Genomic DNA, 11,932 nt, shown 5'->3' on the forward strand with positions numbered 1-11,932 from the left:
AGCGAACTACCACCTCCTGCCTGGAGAGGGTTCCCTCAGTCAAGCCGGAGCCCATTGCCAGGAGCAGGGGGAAGCTCCCGGCGCTGCCGGATGCGCTCCTTTCCTTCCGTGGCCAAGGTCTTTGCAGGACGCCTCACTACGTGGTGTCACTACTCAGTGTCACCTCACTACGTGGATTTCAGATCCGCTTTGTGGCACTGGTTCTGTTTGTACAAAGCTGTGTACACGAGTCTCTTCGATAACCTCGCACCATTTGCCTTTCTCCTCAAGTTGTCTCAGCAGCAGAGGTCAAAGCAGGGGAACCTCACGGGCTGCTGCTGCTCAGCTGGTGTGCATCGGCCCTGCTCAGACTGCAAAACTGAAAAGAAAAAGCCATAACCTACTCATGTAAGCACGCAACAAAGAAATAATTGCAAAAAAGATAATAAGGAAACAGTGCCTAGTGTTCATTTGTCACTCAATAGTTGCGACAGTAATGCACAGTGACCAATAGTGCTACCCTAGGCGACACCTACATCCTGGGATGAGTACACAGGCACTTGGGAAGCGAGCCCGGCAGAAGCCCGGCTGCCCTGCCGTCACCCGCGGGTCACCCAGCACCCACCGGGGCCCGGCGTGCGGAGCCGGCCCTCCGCGGCACAGGGAGCGCTCCGGGACCGCGGGGATGGCGGGGCCGCGGCGGCGGCGGGCGGGCCCGTGGGAAGGAGGAGGAGGAGAAGGAGGAGGAAGGAGAGGCGGAAGCGGCGGCCGGCGATGGCCGGGGCGCTGCTGCGCGGGGTGCGGCGCTTCCCCTGGCTCTGCAACGTGCTGCTCTACGGGGGGCTGTTCGCGGCGGGGGACGCGGCGCAGCAGCTGCTGCGGGGACAGCCGCCCGACTGGGCGCAGACGCGCCGCGTGGCGCTGGTGGCCCTGGCCTTCCACGGCAACTTCAGCTACGTGTGGCTGCGGGCGCTGGAGCGGGCGCTGCCCGGCCGCCGCCCGCCCGCCGTGCTGGGCAAGGTGCTCTGCGATCAGCTGCTGGGCGCGCCCGTCGCCGTGCTGGCCTTCTACACGGGTGAGTGCCGGGGGCTGCCCGCCGAGCCCCGCGCGTCCGCCGGCCCCGCCGCCCCCGGCAGCGGCTCCGCACCGCGACCCGCGCCTGGCTCGGACCGGCGTACTCCCCAAGGGGCCGGGGTGGCTGGGGACCCCCTGCCCGCCCGGCGCGGCTCCCGCACCCCTAAGCGCCCTCGGAGCGGGACCGCGGCCGGGGTGCTCTACAGAGCCCGACAGCTCCCCCCGAGGATGCCCGAGGGCGCTGAGCCGCCTGTGGCACTGCGGAGCTCTCCAGGAGAGGTGCTGGACCAAAGGAGGCCTGCCCTGAGCTTGGTCGGGCGCGTAGCTTTTAATTAGCAGCAAAGAATGCAGAGCACCTGCCACGGATTGCAGCATCCATGTCTGTTTGAACTGCTGTGCTCAGTTCTCAGCATCAGCTGTCTCATTTTCCAAAACGCAGGTGTAGATGTCAGGAAATGGCATCGTTCAACGAACCAGCTTCTGCTGTGAGAGTCTATAGAAATAAAGCATGCTACTAATGGCTGATCTCAAAAGCTAACAAGTAACAAGATACTTTAAAGAAGTCTAGTATCTATTTCAGAAATAAACATGAGGGAATAAGAAAATTAATAGGTGAAACTAATGTAATTAAATGCTCTCATTTAGCTTAAACTTAATGTGGTAGAAGATTAAGACAGATCCTCTTTTTCTCTGGGATTGGGAGACCTGCATTCTATCACTCCAACAGGGAAAATACTCAATTTGTGATTGAAGAGAAATGAAGTAAAAGAAGTCAAACACCAGATGCTTCCACTCAAGATCTTAGCTATATCACAACTTAAGCTGAGAATTGCCCAAGGGCCAGAATGATCTGAAGGACCAGAAAAGGGCTAGTAAAAGTCCCTGGATTGGGTAGCACTAAAACAATGTATCCATTGAGAGATACTGATAACCTCAAGGCATGGAAATACCTGGAAAGGTCCCAGAGTCGGACTAAGGCCTCTGCTTATGTGCAAAATGCTTTATTCTCTCTCTCGTGGGTGTAAAAGGTGCTGTTATCCTCTCTGTTCCCCCACACCACCACTGGTGTGTGGTATGGCAGAGAAACAGATGCCACAACAGCTGTACACCCAGTAAATCCCAGCTGATCCCGGGTGTCAGTGCTGGGAGTCAGGTCAATAGATGAGGAGATTTGATGTACCACTATTAGGTAGTCAGAATGGTATTTGTGTAACAATATCAGCTTTTCTTTCAAAGATATTGTAATGTATTTTGAGAAGGGTCTAGGATGTCACTGGAAAATGTGAACATTTAATTTTTTGCATTTTTTCTGATTGTTGTAAATATTTTACCACTAGGTATGAGCATCCTTCAGAGGAAAGAGGACATCTTTTCAGACTGTAAAAAGAAATTTTGGAATACATATAAGGTGAGGCAAGCAATTTGCTTATATCACAGCTAAACAACAACAAAAAAGGATAAATATTCCTTCCTTCCTCCTTTCCTTTTCCTTTTCCTTTTCCTTTTCCTTTTCCTTTTCCTTTTCCTTTTCCTTTTCCTTTTCCTTTTCCTTTTCATTCCATTCCATTTCATTCCATTCCATTCCATTCCATTATTTGATTATGTCTAGGAAGTTTTAAGTACCAGCAGTCACATGAAGTAAAGGCAGTTTGGGTCAGGCAGTGCTGCCAGATGGGTGAAATTATGCCATTTTTTAATATGGGTGAAATTATGCCATTTAAAAAAATGATAAGTACAGTGGTTATATACATAACACTTGCACCAAGCTCTGGTTGAATGACAGTCCTACAGTACAACATTGATTCAGGGGTTTTTATCTTAAGAACTACCCACACACCAGTGTTTAGCTACTGATACTATTGACAACACTTGTACACCTATTAAAATAATTAATTACAGAGACACTTGCTTTGAGAATCATTTTTAGGCTGTACTTTTCAGTGACAATCTTCTCACTTTCAGAACCAAGCCCCCTTGTTTTAAGAAGGCTTTGCTATAAACAGCTGGCTTTGATTTGCATTTCTGCATACACAAGACAAAATTATCCGTGCTCCCTCAGAGCTGAGCAAGCTGAGAATGTTAAAGGCTTCTCAGATGCAAGAAGAATGATGGATGGCTTATCAGGGAAAAATAGTAACAGGAGAAGATGTGATTGCAATGTGAATTTCTCTTCATATTGTAAAACTATATAGGTAGGATGGGAAAGGATTATTTTTATTCCTATGGAAGATGATTCTAAAAGCAGTGCCCACTATAGCCTATCAAAACATAAGGTTTCTCTCAGCCTTATGTTCTATGAGTAAATTATCCATTGATTTTTCTAAATATGCCTTACGTGTATGAGTAAGGAGAAGGAGCATTGCAAGTGTGAAATAAATAGTGTTCAGTGGTATTTTTCATTAATGGCTGAAACAAATGTTCACATGTTTAAACATTTGTTCACCCATCTGGTAAATGCGTTTATTGTGTCTGGTGTCAGATGTCTGTGAAGAATTAACTGTGCTTAGGGTTTTGTATTTAAAATGAGTAGAAAACTGTGTTTGAAAAACTCAGAGTCTAGAGGCTCATGAGGATGATTAGAAGTTTAATATGGCAAACCCTAGGTTAAGCATCTCCATTTGTAATCAAACAGCTTTTATTAACTTTACTCAAATACGTTTCAGTCATCACTGAATGTGGGAAAAATGAATCTTGGTGGTTGAAATCCATAAGAATAACAAATGATTCATTTTCCTTTCAGACAGGACTGATGTACTGGCCTTTCGTGCAGGTGAGTTCTGAGGGTGGCCTTTCCCTGCCAGAGAACCCGGGATCCTCTCCCATCCATGCTGTGTCTGAGCCCAGGAGGAGCAGTGCAGTTGTTGGGTGGGTCACAGTGCCTGGAGCACTAGCTGAGCTCTCTCTTCTTCCCACACAGCTGTCAAACTTCATTCTGATCCCAGTTCACCTGAGAACAGCTTACACTGGCCTCTGTGGCTTTGTCTGGGCTTCCTTCATTTGCTTTTCCCAGCAGAGTGGAGATGGCACAGCAAAGTCAGCATTCATGTGGCTCCAAGGAGAGAAGGTCAATGCAGATGAAGAATCATCAGACAAATAAGAACTTTACTTCTGAATACATTCTAAATTGCTAAACTGGGTTTGTGAAAGTCAGTAAATTACACTGCAGCCTCATGTTGTGTTTAAAATAAGCAGTTATTCCAACATTTGGTGTTTAGTATAAGCAGTGGAACAGTTTGTCTTTGTGCCTGTTTATTTTTCATAAAAGAGGCCAGTTGCATATTGACATTTAATTATTTTCATGCTGTCAGCACATCTCATCTGGAAACAACTGACTTACAGGGCAATGTAAGCATTTGTACATCCTGTCAGACTGCCTCACTGGGGAGAAATATTAACTGTAATTTAATTTTCAAACAACTTGTAATTGCTAGAAAAAGGAGAACAGAACATTAAATCATCAGTTGTTGGACTTGACAATTGTTATCAATGCAAGATTACTTTGCAGAACAAAATTTAATGTATTCCATATCTAAAAAGTGGCATTGAATTTGTTTCATTGAGAGGAAACAAAAGTACTGTGTTTGTAAAGCCCACATTTCTATGGGGCCAACTTGTTTTATTCTACATGAAAATTTATATAGGAAATTAATTATTTCATAGAATATACAAAGCTGGACTATATTTGTCCATGTTTTATCTTAGCTGGGAGCATAAAGATTACTTTGGTCAGAGCCCTTTGGGGTGAGTGCTGCCCATTGACCCTTGGGGTCAGTCAAGCAGCCCCTGCATGGTGGAACCCCCCAAGCACTGCAGGGAGCTTTGGTTCTGTGTGCAGCCACTGCTTCCTCTGCTCCTCAAGGGCCATGGGAGTCTTGACTTCTCTACTCTTTTCAGCTGTTTTATCATGCTGAAGGTATAATTAAAATTTTGATGAAAAAGGACATGGGAATGAAGGTAGCATGAATGGCAGAATCCAGCTATATATATATATTAGGAACTTCCATTCTTTCCTCAAATGGCTTTTAAACATTCCTATTCATAGAAGACACTGGGTAATTATACATAGGAGATAGTGAAAATTAATTATGGATTTGCTTTGTCAGCTTGAGGATCAGGTCTGGATACGGGTATTTTTTAAATGTGCATTTGTATCTCAAAACAGGAACTGGGCAAATTTCTATGGTTGCAGTAAGCTCAAATCAGACCAGTAAAGGAGCCCTTGTTATATTAGAATAGGATTTTATGCCTTGAAGTTACTAAATTGTAAGCTTGAAAGAGTATCTGATTTAATGGGTCTGATTCTAAAGAGAAGACTCATCCCTCTGGTACAATAATAAACCCCTTTGAGGAATGTCTGAATTCCTCAGCCTTGTCTAAATAGTGTACCAAAGCCTGCTTAGGCTATAAATATCCATTCTTTTGGCCAGCAGCTGTACTACTTAATATATTGCTAACAATTATTTGTCACTGTAGGAGCCCAGTGCTGCTTAGCTGAGAAAGGAAAAGGGATCATGCAAGCAGTGCCCAACCTATTTCAGGTGAAATCAACTTGTTTAGCATAACCCAGTGCTCAAGAGTGATGCAAAGTGCCCACATGGCTCTGACCAGAGGACTGCAGCAGTGAGAGGAGGGTAGAAGGCAGGGGGCTGCTTCCACAGCCTGCTCTTCTGGCAGGCAGGGGGAGGAGGTGCCTTCCCTCTCAGGATGGACAAGTTACTGCAATTCCATCTGCAGCTGCACAGGCAGATGTGGAAGAGCACACCTGCCTACAGCCCCAAGCTGGAATTAATCTTAATTGACTTCTGACACCTTTGGCAGGGACATCTCCAGCTTGGTTGGTTGGTTTAACACTGTGTGTGTTGAAATGTGCCCTGAAGGGCCATTCCTGCCCCTCTGGGCCATGGAGGCTCAGAGGAGTGGCTGCTGTGTCAATTGCTTCCTTGTAGATACTTACATTTGGTGAGTTGAATTCCCTGCTGGATGTTGCTGCATTAATCATGAAGTGTGAATTGAGCAGTCCTGATGCTGGACATCCCAGGAGGAGTAGGAATGCACAGAGGAACAAACTGAATTTTGTCTGTCTATTTAAAGAATGAGTGAACAGATGCTTCAGACAGCTATAGCTGTTCAACTGTCCTTGTGTGTATAAAGTCCTCAGGATAAAGAAGCAATTTCAGTAGTGGTTTTTTTCTGTTGATATTTTTGGGATCAGACTGGTATTTTAAAGTCTGTTCTATTTAGTAAGAGCTAAAAGTTTCAGGTAAGGTGTGCTAATTAAGTATTTAACTTTTTTTTACAGATGCTATTTATTTTTATTTCTGCTTGTGCCTTAAGTGTTTCATGATTAATAGCATTCTCTTGGAGAAGGGAACTGGAAAATAATGTCATTACAAGGAGAGTGAAATGCTGTTGGTTTGCTGTAAGCAGTATGTGATATTTTGCTGTAACTCAGAGCAAAAAATCTTTCTTCATGGGTATGGTAGGTGAAACTGAATTTCCAGATGAATCAAGAATTTATAACTCATAATCTGCATAATGCTGATACCTTTTTTCATCAGAACTGACTAATAAATGAAAGATCCATCTTTTATTTTAAATGGTTTAGAAGCTTATACAAGCTGTGCTTTATTGCTCTTGCTTTTGTGCTACCAGATTTTGCTTGGGAATTTGAGCTAAATCCTGTTTTGTCTTCAAGTTTCTCTGGCTGGGGAGTTCAGGATTTCTCTCCATCCTTTATTACTTGAAGTACAGTTCTTTCATGTAATGGAAGCCTGTGGCTCTATATTTCAGTAGACTTTAGATCCTGCATAACCCTTTCACTTTCTCCCTTTCTCTTAAGGCATTTGACAGCTAAGTAACACAAATCCCTTTTCACCTGAAAAAATTTGTATTTTTTCCTTTTTAATTGTGAGCACTGATTGGTCTGACAAACATTTCAGACCCACAACATGCAAAATATGAAGCTGCATTGGGACAATTTCTTAGTGTGCATAAATTAATGGACCTTCTAAAGATTTTCTTCCTCTGACAGTTTAGTCTGAAGACTTAATCCCTTAGTTGTTAGAGCCTTAATTATTCCTTGACACCTTTTTGGCTTAGAAGATTAATTTCACAGGATAACAGAATGGTTGAGGTTGGAAAGGACATCTGTATGTCCATCCCAGGTCATCTAGTCCAACCCTATTTGACACACATGTAATCTTTTGTTTGTTTCTTCTAATAACTCAGTAATTTTCTGGGGGAATAAAAAAAGAAATAAGAAAAAGATGGGCAAGATTCATCCTAGTGTCTCTGCTACCCTTTCAGAAACAGTCATGAGGGCTTTATGACTATTTCTAGGAATTGCACTGATCTTACTGCCAGCTGAACATGCAGATTTCCTCAACCAGCAGGATGAACAGAATTTTACATCACAGAGGTGCTCAGGAAGGAGCAACACACTGCCAGTAGCTATTAGGCCTGCAGTCAGGTGATATTTTTATGTCATGGATCCTCTCTAAGAGCAAATGGAATGAGCAGACATTTATATCAGCTCCAGCTCCATGTTATTCTGGATGGCTGTGGAGATGTGGAGTCTGAATTTGATAAAACGAGAATTTCAAAATTTATTTTTCTACTGCAAATCTTTTATGTAAATGAACCTTCTGTGCTTACTAGTATGCTAAATACATCCTTCTTGGAAAATTCACCAGAAGGCCTCTGTCTTGTTCACACCAGAAGCACCTACCCAGTAACACAGCATAAAATAACCAGTTCCTGCTGCAGCAAAGGTGAAACTGCCTCTAGTCTGTTACCATATCTGATGTGTTGAGTTCTCTTTATAGAACAACCTTTGAAATCTATGCAGCTTCAGCCTTCCAGTTCTCTGCTGTAAGTGCCAGTGCTTCCTGCTTGTGCTGCTGCCTCTACTGCTAGTGTCAATCCAGTGAGATGTGCAAGAAATACTTGAATTTTACCAAAATAACGAATTTCAAGTTGACTGAAATTGTCTATGTTTTTGCAAAGGCTTAATAAACATTCAGTGCTGTTCTTTGGCTCTGTCTATCTTTAACTCAAATGTGTATAAACAAAGCCACATCATTTGTAAATTTCTTACAGGATCTTCATGCACCACATGCAGCAAAAAGCTCAATTTGGTGTCACAGACTTTAACACAGCAGCACAGTAAAAACTAAGGAGAGATTACTCACTGCCTTTAGAGTTTAGTTACATACATTAAGTCATCTGCCATTTCTGAATAAATTCAGAGCAGAACTCCCATCTTTGAAGTCTTATGCTGAAGCCAGTGGACTTTTATGAAAAAGATGCAAAATTTTGATATAAGAATTTATTTAGATAATTAGTATATTTACAAGAGGAATTGAGGATTTCAGGTAGAAAATTTTCTAGAGAACAGAGGTTGGAAATGGGGTCCTTGCTGACTGAACTCAGTCAAGTTTGTGGGGGATACTCTTGGGAAGGAAATGGTTCAGAATATTTGAGGCTGAAGGGAGTAATATATTCCACAACTGGAAGAGAGACACCACCTCCATTCCCTGCTGTAACTTCTTGTATATTTAGAATGAGGAGGAAGCTTTATGGAAGGAGTTCAAGTTGAAAAATTCTGTTTCATAGACTTCAAGGCCAACAGGGAGAAAAAGCATCACTCAGTCTGAATCCTTGGGTAATGCAAAGCAAAGAGTTCTTCCTGAATCAAACCAGTGATGTTGACTCCAATGCCATCTTCTAGGAACTTATCCAAACACTTCAAGTGAGACACAGAGAATTCTGTGTCTCAAAGAAATTATTTATGTGTTCTTATGAAATTTTATTACCCACCCACATCAATCTAGCCTTAACATTCTAATAAAATGTTACTCCTTTTCTGACAAGATTGAAAGACTAAGTACAGCAGGCAAAGCTTTCTGTGTGCCTGTAGTGGTAAGCAGAGTTTTTGTTTACCCCTTGGATAAAGTGTAGGAGCTTTAGCTCTGTTAGCCCTTTGCTGGATCACTCTTGAAGCTCGTTTGCAAACCCATTTTTGCTGTGCAACCTCTAATTTGAAATGTGGACAGCAATGCTGTATTAATCCCAGTGACTTTCACACATGCCTCAGGTAATATTTTTTCTATCTCTGCCTAATATTTCTGTTCTAAACCAGCTAAGGACTGTCTGTCCTCTCTTAATATCCAAGTTGCACTAAGAACTCACATGCACTTGCCCACAATCTGTAATCCATTTTAAACAAGAACAAAGTTCTTGTTTAAAGTTACTGTAATCCATTTTAAACAAGAACAAAGAATGCAGATTACATGTCTGTATGTGTTGCATATGCCTATCAACATCATCCACCCTAATAAACACTGCCTATAAACACTGCCTTCCCTAATTTTTTGCAGTTTGCTCATTTATTGTGGTCATGCCTAAAAATCTTGCACCTTGTATCCAGATAGAAAAACAGTTTAGTGCCAAGAATAGAGCAGAATGTATCATTGCCTGCTATGCAACACCAGCTGCAGTTACACCTTTTTGTGCTGAAAGAAACCTCGGGCCTGGAAAAGTCTAATGAGGAGTGAAGTAGGGTCAGAAAAGACATTGTCAAGGACAGCTGTGCTGTAGCAGAGGGGTGAGAGAGCTTCAGGAGCTGAGGAATGGGTGGTTTTGTTTGCTGTGTTCCGGGAAAACCAGTCATGAAGTGGGGCTGCAAAACAACAGGGGAAATGACAGCAGGTGAGTGTGCACACCCTTGGGGCTTGTGTAAGAGATGGAACAGGGGCACCTATGCTAATCTCCCCTCTGCCAGAAGACCTTAAAAATGGGATATTGAAAAGTCCCTTTCCATTTTACACCCTCCAGACTGACAGAATCAGAGAGACCAAGAGGCAGCATGGATATGGAGCCTGGTAGGTAGTTCTGTCATCAGAGAAATTGGGACAATGGGAACTGGCTGGGAATGAGAACTGTTCCCCATTTCTGTCACTGTGCCTTATCCAGTTCCAACAGAACCAAAATGCACAAGCACCCAGATGGCTGTGAGAAATACAGGGTTTGGCCCATATGGACTCAACCCATGCACACAAAGTTCTGCAGCACATGAGATCCTTTAGCTGTGGAGGAAGTGTCAGCTTCATTCTGAATTGTGTGTCCTTTTACAGGGTGCAACTTGGTGGTAGAGAAATTTAAGTTACAACCCTGGAATTAGTATCTTACTGTAGCTAACATGCACTTAGTGTGTGCATACATAAGAACAAACTCTCAATATTACTTTTTATTTAAAACTTGCCAGGGTAACAGCTTTCCTCTCATTGCTGAAATATTTGGGAAAGAAAATATGAATTTTGATTATTCCTTTTTCAGCCTCTAGTTGTTTGTTTTTTCATACTTGTTCTGTGCTGGCCTGGAGAAATCTACATCTGAGAGACTGGTGCCCTGTGGTGTTCTTGTTTTGCCATTGCTTACACCTCTCTGGGAATTAAACTCCACCTTTACTCACCTACTAAGGGTGTCCAGCTGCTTCCATTTCATACATCACATACTTTTACATCCAAAATGCAACAAGACTGTTAACTGCAGCTGATTAGCCATGGCATGCCAGTGACACTGAAGGATTTTGTGTTAGTTCTATATCTGGTTCAGAATGGTCATCATGCAGTAATGAATTATTATGTGTTCATAACTACACCTGGCAATTACATCATGGCAATTACCCATACCGTGTTTTGCTTACTGTTTTGGGCAGAAATTGGCAAAAAAAATCCAATGGAACACAGGTACAAATATAGAGAGAAATTCAAATGGTAAAGAAACCCTTTCAGAAGTCAGGGCAGTGACTTTATAGCTTCCAGTTCCAGTGAGGGGGGAAGTGAAATGGCCCACAGGAGTGAACTTGCCTGTTAGGGCTAATGGAGCATGGACACTGCATAGGGACATGAATCAGCAAGACACTGGCACAGGCTCTTTGGGTGCCTCACAGCTTGCAGGCAGTTTTGAGTTCTCTCTGTAAGATACCAACTTGTATAGGTAAAATGGAAGCTTACAGAAAGTCACCTTTACAGTTTGGACCATGTGAAATGAGAAAAGACTCAGGCCCTGAGAGAGCTGTGCCTGGAGCTGTGTGCTGCTGCGTTTGCAAAATTTACACGGGATGTTTATTGCTTCAAAATGAACATGCCCACATACAGGCATTAAATATTACTTGTTGCCTGCTGTGTTTGCAAGTCTAAAATAGCCCAGACCAATTTATGTCAACATCTATATTTACTGAACTCAAACATCTGTTTTTCTTGGTAGCTATGGACACCCATCACTGATGCAAAATCCACCTGCACAGTGACTCACCTGCACAGCAGTCAGCTCAGTCATACCACTGGACTTGGCTCCAAATGCCAAAAATAAGACTCTCACATAGGCAATTTCACTACCCATGGTATTAGTAATGTATTTGACAAATGCTCTAGCAGCTTTTTCTGTGAAATTTGTACCTTAAAAAGATAGTGAACATAAAAAGAATTCACCAAGGCAAAAGTAAAATGGGAAAGAAAAGAGTTTAGTGAAGTATGTTTCTGAAATCTCTGTTTTGGTCAGAACTGCAGATTTGAAGTGCACAGATTGTTTCCATTCTTTCTACCTCACATTTATGCCCTGACTCTTTGCCGCTGTATCTCCCAAATTTGTGCTGTGCATTCTGACCTTCTATACAAAAAAAAATAGCTGAGATAAGTCTAAGTAAGTCATGTCTGCCATGGGGAATCTGTGATGTCTGACAGAGGCCAGAGAGCAAGAGATAGGAGAGTGGATTTGCCAACTGTTCCTGCCCAGCTCTAGCTCCTGGTGGCAGGATTTAGTGAGAAATGGGAACTGAAGCTGCCAGGGAAATGACTGCAAGAGCAAAGTGCACCTC

At 43.0% G+C, this 11,932-nt stretch overlaps 1 protein-coding gene across 1 annotated transcript; it reads left to right on the forward strand.

Moving 5' to 3' along the window:
* Nucleotides 1–737: 737 nt before the first annotated feature.
* MPV17L (MPV17 mitochondrial inner membrane protein like) lies at nt 738–8,083 on the forward strand. Its single transcript, XM_030229913.2, has 4 exons — nt 738–1,054; nt 2,391–2,461; nt 3,794–3,823; nt 3,971–8,083. The coding sequence occupies exons 1-4, from the start codon at nt 754–756 to the stop codon at nt 4,148–4,150; spliced, it is 582 nt and encodes a 193-aa protein (XP_030085773.1). The 5' UTR covers nt 738–753; the 3' UTR covers nt 4,151–8,083.
* The last annotated feature ends 3,849 nt before the right edge of the window (nt 8,084–11,932 follow it).

This window comes from Serinus canaria, chromosome 14 (assembly GCF_022539315.1).
Source record: "Serinus canaria isolate serCan28SL12 chromosome 14, serCan2020, whole genome shotgun sequence".
Classification (NCBI taxonomy): domain Eukaryota; kingdom Metazoa; phylum Chordata; class Aves; order Passeriformes; family Fringillidae; genus Serinus; species Serinus canaria.